The 20,326-nt window shown below is 51.4% G+C and overlaps 1 protein-coding gene across 4 annotated transcripts in view; it reads right to left on the bottom strand.

Annotated features, from left to right (window-relative positions):
- Window positions 1-116: 116 nt before the first annotated feature.
- MTHFS (methenyltetrahydrofolate synthetase) overlaps window positions 117-20,326 on the bottom strand; it is a 47,820-nt gene continuing 27,610 nt past the window's right edge. Inside the window, exons 3-4 of one of the 4 annotated variants that reach the window (XM_027571363.2) lie at window positions 11,085-11,247; window positions 10,674-10,689 (exon numbers count right to left, since the gene is read on the bottom strand). In XM_027571363.2, coding sequence (XP_027427164.1) covers window position 10,689; window positions 11,085-11,247 — 164 coding nt within the window. In that variant the 3' untranslated portion in view covers window positions 10,674-10,688. Of the gene's footprint in view, window positions 855-10,673; window positions 10,690-10,948; window positions 11,248-20,326 lie in introns of those variants that run through there. The other 3 variants (XM_027571364.2, XM_027571365.2, XM_027571362.2) reach the window with 3 other exon arrangements.

Below are 20,326 nucleotides of genomic sequence, written 5' to 3'. Positions count from 1 at the left end.
AACACCACGAGCAAACAAATAATTTCTAACCGACGGGACATCAGATCTTAAACTCCTAAGTGGCCGACACACAGAGACACACAGAGATGGAGCTAAAGCACTTAAATCGTAAAAGGTTTCAGTCCACGGACCGTCAAAAGCTACAAAGCATCAGACATGGAATCTCAGGGTGAGCAAATGAAGTCATGACAAAGTGCTAGAATATTCCGGGGGAGCTCTGCACACACACACACCGACAGGTCAGTGAACAGTGGCTGAGCCTCCCGAGCCTGCCGAAGCCTGAGCAGGCCCATGACAGGACGCGCTGGAACCGTGTCCACGCGGGGCGAGATCCCCTGGCTCTCCCACTCGGGTGGGACCACAGCACCTCACCAACACGGAGCGAATGCTGCAGAAAGATCCACCCGTCACGTCGATAACCAGCAAGACAGGCTGAAAATCATATGGCCATTGCCTCCATTTTTATTCACGTTCTACTCCTGATTTGGGAAGGTGGTTGGATGTCAGGTGTTCTGCAATTACACTAGAAAGCAGGCAGGCCGCACGCACATGGGTGTCCTGAGGGGGGAATGGACACATTCTGCTTTTCTCTGGGACGAAGCCTTTGGCCACAGGCGTCAGGGTTCACATGGACGGCTCTTCATAAAGGACTTCATCCACCTTCATGTCGTTCTCGTCCACGGGGACCTGCAGGCAGATCTGTTCTCGGAAGGCCAAGGCCACGGTGTAGGGCCGCACGTCCTGCTGCTGCAGACAGCGTTTCAGGTACGTGTCATAGTAGCCCCTGCCTCTCCCCAGGCGGTTTCCCTGCTTGTCGAACCCGAGACCCGGCATGAAGATGAGATCGAGTCCCCCTGGGGGAGAGAGGAGCACACGTGAGAGTGTGAATGGTTTCTGAAAGAGACGCACCCTCAGGGGTCTGCGTTCTGCTTTGGAATGACATCCGTCCTCTCCCTGATCGCCGAAACACGCGTGACCACCTAGAAACTCCAACAAGCACAGTCAGGCAATCAGGGACACAAACACTCAGCAGCTCAGGGAGCCTGTCACCCATCTCCCCAGGCTTTCTCCTGTGTACGCCTTGGACGGTGTGGGTTTGTACTGTGGAAGCCCACGGTTACGTGGGTTTTTTTTTCAATAGGGGACAGCGCTGTAAATGCATTTCCTCATCCTTACGATTTTCTTGACAACGTTTTCTTTTCTCTGGCTTATTTCATTGTAAGAACACAGTACCTGATACATATAGCATGCAAAAGACGTGATAGTCAACTGTGTGTCCACGGTCAGGCTTCTGGTGAACAGGAGGCTACTAGCAGGTAAGCCCTGGAGGAGGCAAAAGCCACACGTGGATTTTCAACTGCATGTGCGGGTTGGTGCCCCTAACACCTGAGTAGTTCAAGGGTCAACTGTATGTACAAAAACACCAGATTCCGAGACCCAATCCGCACCTACAGGAAATTTCCACGGATAGGAACTAAGAATATTTTTTCTTTCTTTTCTTAAGCATCCAGGCGATCCTACACACCGGCCAGGTTGGGGAGCCAGCGCCCCAGCACCGTGACAATCGGAGGGGAGTGAGAGAGGGTCAGAGAGAAGCCGAAACAGACGGAGCTGTCCTCCAAGTCAGCGAGCAGGAAGGGTGAGGTCAGCGCGTGAGAGGACCAGGCCACCCGCTGCACTTCCCCTCCTACTGGAGGGCCGAGGCCTGCCTGGCTGTCAGCTTCCCCGGATTCAGGAGAGAGCAGGCTTCGCCCCAGCCAGGAATGCTCAAAGGTACAAAAGGGGGCCCCTAACTGTCCTCTGGCTGGAACACGGGGAACACAGGGACCCAGAAGTGGCCATGCATCAGTGAGACAGAACAGGTTGCCAGGGCTCACGGTGCAAGGCAGCGTCTTGGAGGCGACTAAAAGCTGACAAGAGTGAGAGGGGTGCAGGAGTCTCATGAAGGAGGCAATAAAAAGACCATGAGGTGGAGCATCTCCTTGGGTTTTGTGAGGCCCACCGAAGGGTCCTTCTAGCACCCGGCAGGGAGCATGACGGACCAGCACGGCTCAAGAGCCACATCACACGCCCAGCTCCGGGCTGGGCCCAGGGGCCTTCCCTTGCTGGGCTCCTGAGGATTGTGGGGGGGGGCCTCTGGGTGACCTAGAGCTTGGCATGGACGGACCAGCCATGCAGCAGGCTGCCAAGGACACCCCGGGTTGGAAGCCATGGATTCTCTGGAACAGGGCACTCGGGGTACAGGTGTTCCGACTGCCAGCCAGGCTGGCCCCCCGCAGTCAACAGCTGCTCTGGTGACGTGCAGAAGGGTGGGGTGAAGCCCAGCGCACACCTGCCAACCCGTGCCTGCAGAGCCCGCCTCCCATCACAGTCATAACCTTCTGCGTAAACCTGCTTGTCTCTTCCAACCAAACGTGCTCGCGCGCCCTGGTCGCTGACCTTTCCCTTCCCTCCCTGACCCTGGCCTGCTCTTCCTTCTCTTGGGGGACGAATGGTGACTCGTGCACGGAGACCACGCTCGCTCCAGGTCCTTTCCTGTCGCCAGACCTCGCTGGAGCTGGAAGCTCAGCTCTGTTAGACACACACAAACGCACACACGGCTTCCCAGGCTCCTGCCGGAGATGGAGCTCAGCCAACACAGAACAAGCACGTGTGTAACACCATCCCCCTTGTGTGTGCAAGACAGCAAGCTCTGCCAACTGCCCAGAAGCAACAGGGACAGGATGCACCCAAGACTTCACCCATCTGGCTGGCTTGTTGGGGAAGGAACGTGGGAACCTTGGCGGGACCTGGGTTTTTAAGGACGTGGCAGAATTGGGTTTGAGTATGTTTCGGAAAGTAAGGGAAAGGTCGCAGGAGTAGAGTGACAAGCACGGGGGAATAGAAAAGGGCAGAAGGACCCCGCTGAGGAGCAGAGAGCACGAGAGAGGAGTCTGCCGGGTCGGGGCATGAAGGTTCGGGAGGTAGGGGCAAAGCGATCCCCGCAGCTCAGCAGCAAAACCACAAGCAACCCGACCCAACCATGGACAAAGGACCTGAACAGACAATTCTCCAGAGAAGACCAGAAATGGCCAACAGGCACATGATTTCTGTATATTAATTTTGTATCCTGTGACCTTACTGAATTCCTTTATCAATCCTAGTAGTTTTCAGGTGGAGTCTTTAGGATTTTGTATATATAGCTTCATGTCGTCTGCAAATAGTGCAAGTTTTACTTCTTCCATACCAATTTGGATGCCTTTTCTTTCTTTTTCTTATCTAACTGCTGCAGCTAAAACGCCCAGTACTGCGTTGAATAAAAGTGGTAAGAATGGACACTCTTGTCTTGTTCCTGATCTCAGGGAAAAGCTCTCAGTTCTTCCCCATGGACTGTGAGGTTGGCTGGGTTTCTCCTATAAGGCCTTTATTATGTGAGGTATGTTCCCTCTAGACCCACTTTGTTGAGAGTTTTCATCAGGAATAGATGTTGAATTTTGTCAAATGCTTTTTCTGCAGCTATTATGATGATACTGATTTTATTCTTCATTTTGTTCATGTGTGGACCATGTTGACTGATTTGTGAATACTGAGCCATCCTTGCATCTCTGGAATAAATCCCACTTGATCATGGTAAGTAATCCTTTTACTGTTTTGTTGACTGTGGTTTGCTAGTATTTTGTTGAGGACTTTTGCTTCCATGTTCATCAGGGATACTGGCCTGTAATTTTCTATATTTACAGTGTCTTTATCTGATTTTGGTATGAGGGTAATGTTGGCCTCACAGAATGAATTTGGAAGCACTCCTTCCTCTTTTTTTTGGAATAGATCAAGAATAAGTATTAACTCATCTTTAAATGTTTGGTAGAGTTCCCTTGTAATCCATCTGGCCCTGGACTTTTGTTTATTGGGAGTTTTTTGTTTTTTTCTTTTTTTGTTTCCTTTTTTGTTTTTGAAGTAGGTTCCACGCCTAGAGTGGAGCCCACACTGGGCCGGAACTCACGACCCTGAGATCATGACCTGAACCGAGATCATGAGTCAGACGCTCAACCAACTGAGCCACCCAGGCGCCCCTGTGGGGAGTTTCTTGTTTACTAATTCAATTTTGTTACTAGTAATTGGTCTGTTCAGATTTCTTATGTCTCCCTGATTCAGTTTTAGAGCCAAGAGGCATATAAAAAGATGCTCAACATCACTCATCATCAGGGAAATGCAAATCAACACCTCAACGAGATACCACCTCACACCTAAGATGTCCATTTAAAAAAAAAAAAAAACAAAAAAACAGAATATAATAAATGTTGGCGAGGCTATGGAGAGATTGGAACTCTTGTACATTGTTGCTGGGAATATGAAAAGGTACAGCTTCTATGGAAGACGGTATTAACGTTCCTTAAAAAACTAGAAGTAGAACAACTAGGCGTATTTAGCCAAAAAAACCCCTGAAACCCAGGTCTTGGAAAGGTATTTGCACACCCATGTTCAGAGCAGTCTTACTCACAAGAGTTCAGAGGTAGAAACACCTGTCTGTTGATGGATGAACGTATAAACACCATGAGGCGCATGCACTGGGATACTGCTCAGCCGTGAGAAAGGAGAAACTCTTGCACCTGCTACAGAGTGGAGGAAGACATCAGGTTAAGCGAAATAAACCAGGTGCAGAAGGACAAATACTGCATGAGTCCGCTCGTAGGAGGCATCTGAAGCAGCCAAACTCACAGGAGCAGAATGTACTGCGGTGGTTGTGGGAGGCAGGGAGGAGAAGAAACGGGGGCTGCCATGGGTACCGGCTTCAGCCAGGCAGGATGAGAACACATGGCAGACATCTGCTGTCCAACACGGTGCCCATGGCCAACATGGTCTGTACTCTTAAAATTTTGTTAAGAGAGTAGATCTCATGTTATATGTTATTTACCACATTTTTTTAAAATGCAAAGATGCCAAAAGGAAAGCCAGGAGGAAATCGGGATTTCCGCCAGTCAATACACGAGAAAGGGAAGCTAGAGTTTCAGATCACGCACCTCCAGGCCACCAGAGGAGAAGGAAGGAGACAGCAAGACAAGAAAATACCTTTCTCAAGTCCCTCGCGACAGAGGTGGTCTCGCTCCCCCTGGGTCACTGCGCCCGCCTGCACTACAGCCCTCAGGGAGGCCCCCCCCCCGGGTCTGCATCGGGGAGGCAACATCCTGGGACGGGAAGACGGCGGAAGTGTGACCTTGCCCAGCCGCTTGAAGCGAGCTCTACAGTGAGTAAGCAAGAAGGAGAACGGCTCTGGGGTTCTCGGGTGACAAGCCCTTCACAGGCAGGGGTCCCGACATCCTGTGTGGGGTGTTGCTGCTGGACCCCCAGCCAACAGGATGGGTACCGCTGCTCCCTTCAGCCATCGGGTAACCTGCGGTCCCAGCTTCAGGTCCTTAAAAGCCCCCCTGGCCTGCGTCTACTTGATGAATCCAAGTGTCTTTGGTCCTGGATGCTTTCCCTCCCCAGAGGCAAGGCACCAACAGGGCTTGAAGATCACACGCAGGCTTAACAAGCTCCCCTTGCGGTACGTGCACCCCAATGTTTATAGCAGCAATGTCCACAATAGCCAAACTGTGGAAAGAGCCAAGATGTCCATCGACAGATGAATGGATAAAGAAGAGGTGGTCTATATACACAATGGCATATTATGCAGCCATCAAAAGGAATGAGATCTTGCCATTTGCAACGACGTGGATGGAACTGGAGGGTGTTATGCTGAGTGAAATAAGTCAATCAGAGAAAGACATGTATCATATGACCTCACTGATAGGAGGAATTCTTAATCTCAGGAAACAAACTGAGTGTTGCTGGAGTGGTGGGGGGTGGGAGAGAGGGGGAGGCTGGGTGATAGACATTGGGGAGGGTATGTGTTATGGTGAGCGCTGTGAATTGTACAAGACTGTTGAATCACAGATCTGTACTTCTGAAACAAATAATGCAATATATGTTAAGAAAAAAGAAGAAGATAGCAGGAGGGGAAGAATGAAGGGGAGTAAGTCAGAGGGGGAGACGAACCATGAGAGACGATGGACTCTGAGAAACAAACTGAGGGTTCTAGAGGGGAGGGGGGTGGGGGGATGGGTTAGCCTGGTGATCGGTATTAAAGAGGGCACGTTCTGCGTGGAGCACTGGGTGTTATGCACAAACAATGAATCATGGAACACTACATCAAGAACTAATGATGTAATGTATGGTGATTAACATAACAATAAAAATAAAAAATAAAATACTTAAGAAAAAAAAAAAACAAGCTCCCCTTGCACACACTGGTCCCACCTTGGGCCGTCCCCACTAAGGGTCCCAGAGCCACCCTAACGCCCTGCAAGGTCAAAACTCGGCAGGGAGAGCAGGAGAAAACCACTTGGTCTGTGCACAAATTCTCCATGAGCCTCTGGCGTAGCCCTGTTTTCACCACGGGCTCCGTAAGAGGACAGTGACATAGAGCACAACACGCAGGAAGACCCCACCTGATTGTGTTCAAGCGTGTGTGCCTCACAGAGCACTCCTGGCACCGAGAGCCCCCACCGCAGCAGACTGCACCCCGCCACCCAGAGCGCACACTCCGTTAGGCCCAACACTGCTCTGCAGAGTTGTGCTTTGTAGGATGTTTTCCCCTGGCTTTGCTGGATTTCGAATGTGGTTCTGCACTCCAGGGCGGCAAGGCTAAGCTTTGGGAACCTCATCCAGCTGTACACAGTGCATCTGCTTTCCCTTCAGTGCTGGCTCTGAGCCACCAGTGCCCCCTGGAGGCAGCCCACCGCGGCGGCGTGGTGCTTGGCCGCTCCGAGAGGCTCCCCTGCTTCAGTCTCCTGAGCTTTGAGAGGCAGCTGGGAACAGTGCCTGCCGCAGAAGGGCTGGCCATGGCCCTGAGACCAGGTGTTGCCTGTAAACACCTCAGCCCAGGGCAAGACCATGCTGCGTAGGATGACACACTGACGCTAAGAGCTTTCCTTTTTTAATTAAGAAATGTCAGACTCTATTTCTCGAACCAGGTAGCTGGGGGAGGGGTGGGGCTTCTTCAGTCCTCTGAGTGGTTCTTCGGCCAGAGCTTTCCCAGCCTCCCCTTAGAACGGGCTCTCGCTCGTGCTCTCCGCTCCGCGTGTGGAAGGAGACCAGGGGAGGGCACTGTGACAGAACAGCGGGGAGCAAGCTTCCCGTACGGGGCCAGAGAATAAATAATCCAGGCTTTACAGGCCACAGGGTCTGAGTCACGATGACTTAACTCTGCCGCGTGGTCCGAAAGGGGCCACGGACAATACATCCGTGAACAGTGTGGCCGTGCACCAATAAAGTTTTATTCACAGCGGCAGGTGGCGGGCCAGCTGTGGCCCGTGGGCCGCAGGGCACTGACCCCATCTAGAAGATAAGGAAAGAGTTTCCGGAAGAAGGGAGTGGAACACTGGCAGAACGGACGAGTATGGTAAGGACAGGAAATCTAGCCACAAGGCCACCACTGGGGCGAGGACGCCCTCCGTGGGGACGTGAGGACAGACACTGAGCCGCAGAACCTTCATCCACTAAACACAAATAGGAACTAGGCCCTGAAAGAAAATGAAGGCAGACGGTTTCCTAAGTGCCCTTATCTATTCACGGGACCAAAAGCACTGTGCCAGGTGCTGAGGATTCAGTTCTTCACACAACACCCTCTTTCTCCCTGGCTGTGGGATCAGCAGCTGGGCCGCAGACCCTCTTCGGGCACCCTGACCTCGGGCTCCTGTCCTGGGCTGCTCAGCCAGCGGCCTGTCCTTGCCCTAATCCTGCAGGGAAGGCTGGAAATGAGGCGTGTCAGAGCCTGGCAGCCACAAAGAGCTGTTTCCTCCCCCTCTTCTTCCTAGCTCAGAGCTGGGGCCGCGTCTCCCGGCCACCCCCTCCAAGTACCACCGCACAACCAGCAGGGCACTCACCTCCACCTGTCCGTCCAAGCGCGCGGTCACCTGGGCGCTCACCTCCACCTGTCTGAGCTCACCTCCACCTAAGCTCACTTCCCCCTGGGCGCTCACCTCCACCTGTCTGTCCGAGCACATGCTCACCTAGGCGCTCACCTCCACCTGTCCATCCCAGCACGTGTTCACCTGGGCACTCACCTCCACCTGTCTGAGCTCACATCCACCTGGGTGCTCACCTCCACATGTCCGTCCAAGCACAGGTTCACCTGGGCGCTCACCTCCACCTGTCTGTCCAAGCACGGGTTCACCTGGGCGCTCACCTCCACCTGGGTGCTCACGTCCACCTGTCCGTCCAAGCACGGGTTCACCTGGGTGCTCACCTCCACCTGGGCGCTTATCTCCACCTGTCTGAGCTCACCTCCACCTGGGCGCTCACCTCCACCTGGGTGCTCACCTCCACCTGTCTGTCCAAGCCCACATTCACCTGGGCGCTCACCTCCACCTGGGCACTCACCTCCACCTGTCTGTTTGAGCTCACCTCCACCTGGGCACTCACCTCCACCTATCTGAGCTCACCTCCACCTGGGCACTCACCTCCACCTGTCTGTCGGAGCACACGTTCACCTGGGTGCTCACCTCCACCTGGGTGCTCACCTCCACCTGTCTGTCCGATCATGCATTCACCCAGGTGCTCACCTCCACCTGCCTGTCTGAGCACACATTCACCTGGGCACTCACCTCCACCTGGGCGCTCACCTCTACCTGTCTGTCTGAGCTCACCTCCACCTGGGCGCTCACCTCCACCTGTCTGTCCAAGCACACGTTCACCTGGGCACTCACCTCCACCTGGGCGCTCACCTCCACCTGTCCACCTGTCCATTCGAGCGCGTTCACCTGGGCACTCACCTCCACCTGGGCGCTCACCTCCACCTGTCCATCTGAGCGTGCATTCACCTGGGTGCTCACCTCCACCTATCTGTCTGAGCTCACCTCCACCTGGGCGCTCACCTCGACCTGTCTGTCCAAGCCCTCAAATTCAGCCTTCGTCCTGACTCCCCTTGTTCAAAAACCTTGAGTCAATCACAGTCTCTTAAAGACAACATCCAAATTCTCTAAGTGGGTGGGGGGCAGGACCCACCGCAGCCTCATCCCCATCACCGCTCCAGCACTGTCTGCCATGAATCTCGGGCAATCCCCTTACACAGAGGAGACCACCGTCCCACAGCCCCACCCCGTGATGTCCTATGTGCGAGTCTCGGCTCCTGCCATGCTGTTCTCCACGCCGGCAAGGTCATCTAATCTCTGTATTTACCTGTCTGGTCATGGCAGTCCTGACGTGAACAAACCTCAGTGAAACGTCCACGCAGCACCCCTGCATGGGAAACGTGGTGTGGCCTGCTCTTATCCTACACAGCAAGAAGGCCCATGGCCCATTGAGGAGGAGGAGCCCCTTCCTCGCCTTCTGGGGACAGTTTTCTCCTTTTCCCAGAGAGAGGCTGAGTCCAGTTCTATTTACTACGAAAGAAAGAACAACAGTGAGAGACAGAATGAGATGTCTGACTATATCCAAGCCGCTACCTGTTTGGAGCATCCCAGGCAACACCTAACGCGTATCCAAAGCCCAGCTTCTAGAAGGGAAGAGAGGGTACAGGGGCTAACACAACGTGGCAGGTGCTGTGCTATAAGCCCGGGAGAGTCAGCTGGTCAGTACATCTGCCCGGTCGGCAGGAGGGCAGGGCTCACTCGCCCCAGTTCACGGATGGAGAACCGAAGTCTGTGCTCAGAGAGATCAAATTCCTCCATAAGGGCAGTCAGCTCCGAAGAGCTAAAGCGGAGGGCTTGCCGCCCAGGTGGATGATGATTCGACACACACAGCTCCTATTGCTAAAGGTGCACGTGGGACCAGGCAAAGGGACAGAGGAAGCATCAGGAGGGCTGAGTGTGTGGGCTTCTAGATAGGCTGTGGAGTCTGCATCCCAGCGCCAGCACTTAGTAGCTAGGAGACATCAGTCAAAACTGCCTTGACCTGAAATCTAAGATGGATAAGCGTATTAGGACGTAAAGAGTCTCCAAGCTATTAATACCAAATGTCAACTTAATCAATGGCTGCATGGGTGCATACCCCTCAGGCCCCACAGCTGATTATAAACATGCCTCTGGAACACGAAGGAGCTGAAATCCTGAAATAAAATACAGAACCAGTAATTCATGATGGCTCTTGCGGCAGAATTCTCAGAAATCAATACCAGACGCTTTGAGCTCATCAGAGTTGCTCTGAAAGAAGAGATGGAAGCAGGACCCCCCCGGGTCCCCCTTCCTGGTACAGGCATACAGAGCTTGCAAGGGGGTCCCCAGTCACGTGATCGCAGTACAGACATGCTCGACTTCTGACTGTATATAACCACGAGGGTTCTTAAACATTTATTTCCCTGCAGTTGCATACTACTCTGAAGGAGTGTGCCACTAAATAAACCACCTAAGGCACAAAGCTCTTTGTTTTTTTTTTAATTACGCTGTAAATGTACCGTCATTCATTCTGCTGTGTTGGGTCACAATGTATTTTGGCCATTTGGGAATCTCCATGTAGAATCAGACACAATGTAGTAAAAATCATCTTTTTTTTTTTTAAAAGATATTTATTTATTAGGGCCCCTGGGTGATTCAGTTAGTTATGTGTTCTGCCTTCAGCTCAGGTCATGATCCCAGGGTCCTGGGATCGAGCCCCGCATCGGGCTCCCTGCTCAGCGAGGCGTCAGCTTCTCCCTCTCCCTCTCTGCCGGCCCTCCTGCTTGTGCTCTCTTTCTCTCTGTCGAATAAATAAAATCTTTTAAAAAATGATATTTAGAGAGAGTGTGCAAGCGGGGGGAGGGGCAGAGAAAGAGAATCCCCAAACAGACTCCCTGCTGAGCACGGAGTGCGACACGGGGCTCAATCCCACAATCCTGAGATCATGACCTGAGCCGAAACCAAGAGTTGGACGCTCAACCGACTGAGCCCCTGCCAAGCACCCCGAAAACCATCTTTGAAAGACAATCGTCATGTGATTGATCATTTTTGTGTTGTTACTCTAAAATCCTTTCTTTGAACACAGGGCCTAACGTTTGTGTCAAAATACAGGGACTGCACTTGCCACAGGAACACTGGGAGAGGCACCCACACCAGCCACGGGAGCCGTCCCCTCGGTGTCCCCAGGCAGCTCACCAGCTAACAAGGTGTCCAGGACGTAAGACAGTCTCTGCAGGCCTTCGAGGTAAACCTAAGTGTTTTATGAGTTCAAGGCTTTCATTCAACCCCGAGAACGCTGGACTACGTGTTGAAATGAAGAAAGTCGGGGATGACGGGAGTTTAGACTCTTCTAGAAGGGCTGAAAGCAAAAACATAAGAAGCGTGGGTGGTATTTGGTGATTTGGGTGTTGAGAGTCTCAGCAACTGCACCCTCCTCCTACCCAACCCAGAGAGCCTAGAAAACCCTGAGGACAACAGGGCGCAAGTGGAGCTAAGATGAACTGTGGAGACCGATCAGCCTTTTTTCCTAGAATATGGGCAACCCCCTGTCAGGACAGCTCAGGAAGGATCCACAGAAAACTGGCAACAGTGACCGGCTCTGGAGAAACAAACGGGAACAGCAGAAGGAGGGCGCTCCACACCTTCACTCCAGCCTTTTACACTGTTTGGATTTTTTACCACGTTCACGGATAACCCAAACTTTTAAAAAGATTTATTTATTTATTTGAGAGAGAGACAGAGAGCATAAGTGGGAGGCGCAGAGGGAGAGGAGAGAGTCCGTAAGCAGTCCCCCCGCTGAGCGCAGAGCCCGACGTCAGGCTCGATCCCAGGACCCCGATATCACAACCAGAGCCGAAATCAAGAGTCGGACGCTTAACCGACTGAGCCACCCAGGCGCCCCCCAAATTTTTTAAAACACTTTAAGTATCGACCTTCTAGCATTTCCAGGACAAGGGCGTGCTTCCAGAGAGAATGCCTGTGTGTGAACCCCCCAACTACCAGTTACTAGCTAAGAAAAAGAGTCATCAAATTACCTACCTCCTCCTAAAACTCGGTGTCTTCTTACTAAGACGGAAACAATACTAGCACCCAGTTTCGGCGTGACCAAATAAATAAACAGATGGTGGCATGTGAAGACTCTAATGATGTGCTCAGTGAACACTGCCATTAGTAAAGTCTGGGCGTGAGTAACACCTGTTCTCCTTACAGTCTCTGAAAGTCATTTCTTTTCAAGTAACGCAAACACTTGTAACACTAACACCACGCGTGGATCTCAGCCCAGACCGCCTGCTAAGGCCGGGCGTGGATCTCAGCCCACACCACCTGCAAGGGTAGGTCTGACTCTCTACTGGCACCTGCTGTCACCGCAAGAAATGTGCGGGCCAGATGCCCGCGGGCCAGCCTGGTGGGGGGGGGAGGGGCGCTACTCTCAAGCAAGCCGTCCTTGAAACGGGCATCACGGAAAGCATTTTCCCCGTTCCACGGGGCCTCTCCCTTCGCCAAGGCCCCTGGAGGAGAATCTGCTTCCCCATCAAGGAAAATGGGAGTTGCTCTTTGACCTAAACCCCTTTTAAAAACTACATCAAAAACTAATGATGTACTGTATGGTGACTAACATAACATAATAAAATTAAATTAAATTAAAAACCACCTACATGCCAGACGTTGTGCCAGGGCACCTGACAGGCACGGCCTTGCGGGGTCTCCCCAATAGCCCCATGAGGGCAGGTATTACTGTCCCTGTTCTTCAAACAGGAAAACCAAGGCTCAAAGAGAGCACGTATCTGCCCAAAGCCACCGGCCAGCAAATGCGGGAGAGGTGGAATGTGGACTCTGATTTCCCAGTGCTCGCGACGTGCGGAAGCTCTTTGTTTCTTGCCTGGAAAGATAAAGCAGATGAGGGCCGTGCTCCTTACCAGCCCTGGTCGGGGTGGGGGGGTCAGTCAAGTGGACACGACCCTGTCTTGGTCAGGTCGGGGCCACAGGGAGGGACAGGCGGCACATTCAAACTGGGGGAGCGGTGAGTCGGGGAGTGGTCAGAGGGCAGGCGGGACAAGAGAAGAGGCAGACGCTGAGCACGTCCCCCCACAGGGAGCCTTGGCCACCTCCGGGCCTGAAGGTCGAGGGGTGGGAGTGGGGAGGGCAAGGCTGTAGGCGCTGAGAGCTGCCGCGGGAGGGGCTGCTGGCCCGAAGTGGGGCTCTGGACAGAGGATGCCCCAAGGGCAGGGGCAGGAGGCAGTAAACGCCCCACCTCACTCTCCCGCACGCTCTGATCTCTGCCGGTGCCTCCACTCACTGGCTGGAGACCTCGAAGCCAGGGCCAGGGCGCCTGTGATGTGGTACATGCAGGGGGACCTTCCCCGGCACGAAGCAGGTGACAGAGACAGATTGGGGGGGGAGGGGCACACAAAGGGATCCAGCAAACAATTTACACCTGGCTGTGACCCGTGCTTACCTCCTGTTTAGGGAACTGGGCGTATTTATTACTTCTTTACATTCCTCTGCACTGCTTGAGTAAATCTTATATTTATCATCAGAACAAAGCTATTTTCCTTTAGAAAAAGAAATACTTTTATGAACCGTCAGAAAAATTTTGCATCTCCCTTCGAAGATGTGCTTTAAACATGTTTGCTCTTTTCTTAGGTGTATCTTTTACTGTATCGTAAAGCTAGCTAGCATGGCGTACAGGAAATAAGCCCAAAACTTAATAAATGATTAAAAGTCAGTAGGAAATGATCACTTGATTTGCATTTCTTAAATCATCATCATGACCATCGGCCCAAACAACAACCAGAACTGTCTCCCGTGTGAACGACAGCAAGCAAGGTGCTAAGGACCAAAGAAGTAGCAGCAGTGAGGGTCCGCCTGCCTGAGGACAGGGTTTGGCCAACTACAGCAGGGGTCCAATCTGGCCCCTCGCCTGCTTTTATAAACCAGGTTTCCTTTTTTTTTTTTTAATTTTATTTATTTATTTGAGAGAGACAGAGGGAGCGGAAGATTGAGAGGGAGAAGCAGACTCCCCGCGGAGCAGGGAGCCTGATTCAGGGCTCCCTCCCAGGACCCTGGGATCCTGACCTGAGCCAAAGGCAGACGTTCAATGACTGAGCCACCCGGGCGCCCCTGGAAATCAAGTTTCAATGAAGCACAGCCATGCTCTGTGTCCACACTGAAACAGCAGAGCCGAGTCATTACAGTAGATACCGGACGGCGCACGGAGCCCCGAATATTAACTACCTGGACCCCTACGGAATCCGTTTGCCATGCCCACCTTTAGAACATCGTCCATAGGGTATGAAGGAGAAACAGCAACACCAGACCTGCGGCCTCACCCAAACGGCTCTAAGGTCCCATTCATTCTGGCTCCGAGCCTGGGACTGTCCCTGCGGCTGGTAACCACCTGGGCCTTCAGGAGGCCTCTAAACCTGGGAAGACGTTACAGAACATCCTGCGATTTTCTGCTAACGTTAGCAGCCTCTGCTTGTCCGTGGGTCCTCACCCGGCGTAACACATGTGGACGCAACGCTTCGATTTCCCTGCTCGGTTTACAAGCAAAGCTTAGCGGTTCGGAGGATCCAAACCTCGTACATCCGTGTGATACAAACAAGAAATAAAGCCAGTGACAAAAAAGCAAACACTGTAAGATCCCACACATACGAAGTCTCTGAAGTAGTTGAATTCACAGAGACGGGGAGCAGAAGGGCGTCTGCCAGGGCCCGGGGCTGCGGAGCTGGGGTACAAGCTCCGATCCGCAAGAGGGAAAGTGCTGAGGTCCAAGTACGCGCGTAATGTTCCTGAGCTACACACGCAGAGGCGGGCTGTATACGTTTTTACCACAGTCAGAAACAGACCCGTAAGAGCTTGGGTGCTCAGGTAAGTTCAGGCGGGTCGGGCAGGCAGCCCGTCCCAGGCACGGGGTCTGCGGGGCCAGGCTCCAGGCAGAGGAGGAGCCTGTTTTACTGGAGAGCAGTGAATAACAGTCTCTTCGATAGGCAAACACGGGTATTTCTGGGGCTGCCTGGATTGTTCTCACGTTTTAGGAGACGAGCCTTCAAAGTCATCATCCTGAAGAGCGACAGCACCGCATCATCCCTACGCCATACGAGCTTACTAGCAAAATGAAAGCCTCTCCTGGCTTCCGCCATTCCTTTTACCAAGATGTTAAATGAGCACTTCGACGTCCTGCAAACTTTCTGGTCCCGTACATTTTGTTAAAGTAAGACTACACGGTATATGGTGTCTCTTCACGACCCCGGGAGGACTCGCAGCCTAACACGAGCCTTGTATCATGTGGGACAAATTCTGTTCCTGCAGGCCTGACATAAAGTAACCTATGACTCCGAAATAATAGTACCTGGTGTTTCTAAAATGTCTTTTTCCGGTGGGTTCCAAGTGCTGTTCTCACTCCAGCCACCCTTGTGATCTGCTTCTGGAAGCCTTCTTCTGGCTGGGGAGAAACCTGCCCTCGGAGCCCTTCATGTTCCCTAATGCCTGCCAGAGTGGCTGGACAGCACAGACGAGGAGAAAGGGTTCCTAGTGGCTCACCATACAGAAGGCCCTGAGGGAGGAGCTCGGAGGACATGGACACACGTAACTCTCTGAACTCCAGGATCTGACACACCTAACACACGGTGTGCACGCAGACGAATGACTGAGCTGAGGGTGATGTAAGCGACAAGGTAAGAAGCGCAGTGGGCAGGAGGAAGGCCGGCATCCATGGAGAAGGGGGTTTGCCCAGGAAAACCTGCCCACGGAGGGAACTCAGGACCAACCAGCAGTGACAGGCTTTGGAGGAGCTCGGCGCACGGGATGGAGGAAGGGATGGAGTATCAGCCACGAACACAACAAGCAGAGGCACGGATTTGGAAAAGCACGGAGCGTGTTCAGGGCCAGTAACTGGTTCTCTCTGGAAGGACCCACGAATGAAACAGAAGCAAGATGTCTGGAAAGACACACCTAGACCATGGTGAGAAGCACTTCCCGTGCCAGGGTAAGAAACCCACTTAATTCTGCAGGCTGAGCCAAGGAAGCCCGTGATCAGCGACTCCAGAGCCAAAAGGAATCTGCGGGAGAATCAGAACTCTCGGGGCATGTGGGGAAACCACAGAAGGAGCGGATGGCATCCTTGAGATTTCAGGAAAAAACATAAACAGATCTTTTCTGCCATCTTAAAAAAACTCTACATAGAATATTCCTAGTTAAGGGGCTCCAGGGTGGCTCATTGGCTGAGCATCCAACTCCTGACCTCAGGGTCATAAGATGGAGCCCCATGTCGGGCTCTGCGCTAGGCGTGGAGTCTGTTTAAAAAAATATTAAAAAATTGAGGCACCTGGGTGGCTCAGTCATTGGGCCTTTGGCTCAGGTCATGGTACCAGGGTCCTGGGATCGAGCCCCGCATCGGGCTCCGTGCTCGGCGGGAAGCCTATTTCTCCCTCTGCCTGAGCAACCCCTGCTTGTGTTCCTTCTCTTGCTGTCTCTGTCAAATAAATAAAATCTTTAAAATAAATAAATACATAAATAAAATAAAATAAAAAATAAACAAAAAGTGTTCCTAGTTAAGCAACTTCACTCCTTGTAAGATTTGTTACAAACCACCAGCTCCTCCCGCATGTTGCCAACAGCACTTCAGGGGGCTCCTGGGGGCGCCCTCGGTGGCCAGGTCTTCGGGCTATGAACCTGTCCCTGGACTCTGGACGCCGGCGACATAGCCCCACCTAGCCAACGAGAAAACTGGATTTCCTCTAGAGCTTCCTAAAATCGTTAGAAGGGGCGGCACGAAGGGGGGACGCTCCTACATTTGGGTAGCGGCTGCACAAATCTGCACGTGTGACACCACACACAGAGAGGCGCGTGTGCATCCTGCCCATCACGGCGTGTGCGTGCACACAGTGACACGGAGTCAGGTGGCAGCGGGCTCCGCGTCCTGCAATCGCTACTCTACGGCAGTCCTGAGAGACACCACCATGGAGGGTGGCTGGGGGAAGAGAACCCAGAACCCCTCTCTACTATTTTTGTCATTGATTATTTCAAAATAAAAAGTTTCAAAAACGTTCAGAGAAAACATCTCATGCTGCGACCTCCAAGTGAGAATCTCAAACCAGACCAGCCCCCATCTGCTCTCAATCTCACCTTCCTTTGACTGACCTCAAGCTCTAAACGTAACAGAGTCATCCCCCCTTGGCTGTGCCTTCCGTCCGCGGTCGACCGTAGGCCTCAAGCAGGTGTTTCTCCCTGGGACGCAGCGCCGGACAGTGGGTCACTCATAACCCAGCGCTCACGGTGCCCACGCCCGTCCCTCACTCCATCTCCTCATGTAGCTTTGGGTGAGCTCACATCACCAGCGGGCTAACTGCAGAACAACAGGCGTTTTGAGAGCGAGAGAGACCACATTCACGCAACTTTCATTACGGTGTATTGTTATAACTGTGTTATTTCATTATGAGTGCCTGTCATTCACCTCTTACTGGGCCTGGTTTATTAACTAAACTTCACCGTAAGTATGTACGTATAGGAAAAAACATTGTGTATTTGGGGTTCAGTGCTCTCTGTGGTTTCAGGTGTCCGCTGGGGAATGTGAACACACCCCCTCAGCTAAGGGGGGGATGACTGTAACCTAGTCACTACTCGCCCGGACACACGTGCTTTCCAGCCTGCCACATGCGTGTCCCGCCTTTGCCAAGTGTCTGGAACCCCGGGGATTCCTAACTTTCCTTTAAGACTCAACCCATGATGACCTCCTTCACCTTCACACCAACGCACAGGGCTCACGCTGCCCCCAAACCCAGGGAGCACTAATGTCCGGGAAACAGGCGCTCATCACGCGTGCCCTGCCGGAGTCTTGCCTCTGCCCTACAGACTAAATGCCCCCCACGCTTCCCACGAGCAGCCCTGGATAAGGTGAAGACAGTGGATTAAAGAAGGGGATTTCTCTGAAACTCTATGCTGCACACACTTTGTCTAACGCGGCCCGTAAGTGCACCTCTCACTTCATTGCCCCGATTTCTCGTAATGTATAACAAAAAAGAACATTTTTCTCTTGCTTGGGGTCTTTCCTGGAAAACATTACAGACTCCTTGATGGTATGTGGAACTGAATGGTTTCTAGGATTTCTCCCGAACCTCACAAGTCAGGCTGTGCGGGGAGGGGCATGGAGTTATTGGCCACGGGCGAGTGTTGGTGTTTTATCCACAGTCGGGATGAAGAAGGCACACTAGATCGAGGACCACCTTCACATCCAGTAATGCTACATCCAGGCAACAAAAGTTAGCTGTTTTCACCCAATTATTATAACCCAAGAACCTGACATCATATTCATTAAGAATCTCTAAATAGGGCGCCTGGGTGGCTCAGTTGGTTAAGCGACTGCCTTCGGCTCAGGTCATGATCCTGGAGTCCCGGGATCGAGTCCCGCATCGGGCTCCTTGCTCGGCGGGGAGTCTGCTTCTCCCTCTGACCCTCTTCCCTCTCGTGCTCTCTATCCCTCATTCTCTCCCTCTCAAATAAATAAAATCTTTAAAAAAAAAAAAAGAATCTCTAAATCTACACCTACCCAAACAAACTGAACAGCATGCTTCCATTCCTCCAAAATATAACTTCTATGTTGGGCCTACACCTTTTTTCTTCTCTGTGACTTTGGTGACTGACTTTTACCATCATTTGGGGATAAGAACATCTGGGTTTCGGCATCACCCCATGTGCCTGTGTGACGTTGGACAGGTCGTTTCCCGTCTAGGTCTGTGCCCTCAGCTGCAGGACGGAAGGACTGACTCAGAGGATCTCCAAAATCCCCTCCTGCTCAACAGCCCCCGGTGTGCTAGTTAAGTGAATAAGGAGGTGAAATGTGGGGTACAGCAGATAAAACTGCCACCTCGGACCCACACTGACACCTGCGGGAAACTGGAGAACCCTCAGCACTCCACAAGTCCAGCAGCCCTTAAAAACCCAGCCTTGGATACCTCACTTTGAAAACATGGTATCAGCAATGCAAGTTTCTGATGACATTAAGTTTTCAGGGCGCCTGGGTGGCTCAGTGGGTGAAGCGTCTGCCTTCAGCTGAGGTCAGGGTTCCAGGGTCCTGGGATCGAGCCCCGCATCGGACTCTCTGCTCAGCAGGAAGTCTGCTTCTCCCTCTCCCCCCCAGCTTGTGCTTTCTCTCTCTCTGGCAAATAAATAAAATCTTAAAAAATAATAATAAATTAAGTTTTCTAATATTCAATTTTCTAGGACTTAAAACACATTGAAGAAAATAACTTTAACGTTACTTCCAAGACTTCTGGTCCCATCTGGAAATCTGAGCCCATGTTCCTCTGCTTTCCTGCACAAGAAGAAGAACTTGACAATACAGCAGAAAAAAAATATTCTATTCACAGTAACAACAGATACTAATTAACTAGGAATATGACTCAAAGCAAACATGTCTACACAATAACACGGGAAGGGCCTGGGACAAGAGGGGAGACCGTACTCCTGAAGACGCCTGGATATTGTAAAGAAATGTATTTCCCACAAACCAACCTAAGATGTTAACACAATTCCAACCAAGATCTCTAGAGGATGTGGGGAAGAGACTGACAGGATAATTTTAAAGTTAATCTCAAAAATGAATGGTTCAGAATAGTCAGCTAAATATTTTAAACGAAGAATTGTGGGGGCCAGACTCCCTCTAGCAGGCCTCACGGCACACTGAGGGGGCACACGCCAGCACAGGACATGCAGAGACCCATGGAGAAGACCAACACATCCAGGAAATAGGCAAGAATTGCCAAAAATAGGCAAGAATGTAGTCCCTGAACAAGGTGGTATTTCAAAGTAGTGGGGAGAGGGCAGATTATTTATGAAACGCTGTTGGGACACCTGGCTATTTTTTTTTTTTTTAATAAAAAGTTAGGTTCCTTTCCTATACATCAACATACGTTCAAGAAGAATATTTTAACATGAAAAAAATAAAGTACTAGGATAAAATAAAAATGTATATATTCTCCAGAATGAAGAAAGACTTCCTAAAAATGAAGTCAAGGGCAGAAATCGTAAAGGAAAAAACTGATTTCACTAATAAGATTTTAACACATTTATACCCCTCAAAACAGAAACAGAAGAAAATGATAAAAATATTTACAACATATACATGGCCGACTAATGGCTAAATTTAATAAAGAACTGCTACCAACTGGAAAGAAAATGATGAACACAAAAAATGTATTTACTCCCCAAAATAAATGGGGCAAAGAACCGCACTTTATGAAAAACAAATTAGGTTAAAAAAACATAAAGCTTACTACATAGTTTGACATTTGCCATAATGAACACGTTAACCACTGCAACTCCTTACAGGAAGAAAGAGATTAAAACAAGATTGGGGAATTCCTCTTGATTAATTCTTCAAAACAAAACCAGAAACACCAATGAGTCAACACCAAGTTACTTCCCAGGCTGAGTCCAAG

The sequence above is a fragment of the Zalophus californianus genome, chromosome 6 (assembly GCF_009762305.2).
Source record: "Zalophus californianus isolate mZalCal1 chromosome 6, mZalCal1.pri.v2, whole genome shotgun sequence".
In the NCBI taxonomy this organism is placed as follows: Eukaryota; Metazoa; Chordata; class Mammalia; order Carnivora; family Otariidae; genus Zalophus; species Zalophus californianus.
This window is presented reverse-complemented; position numbering and strand designations above follow the sequence as displayed.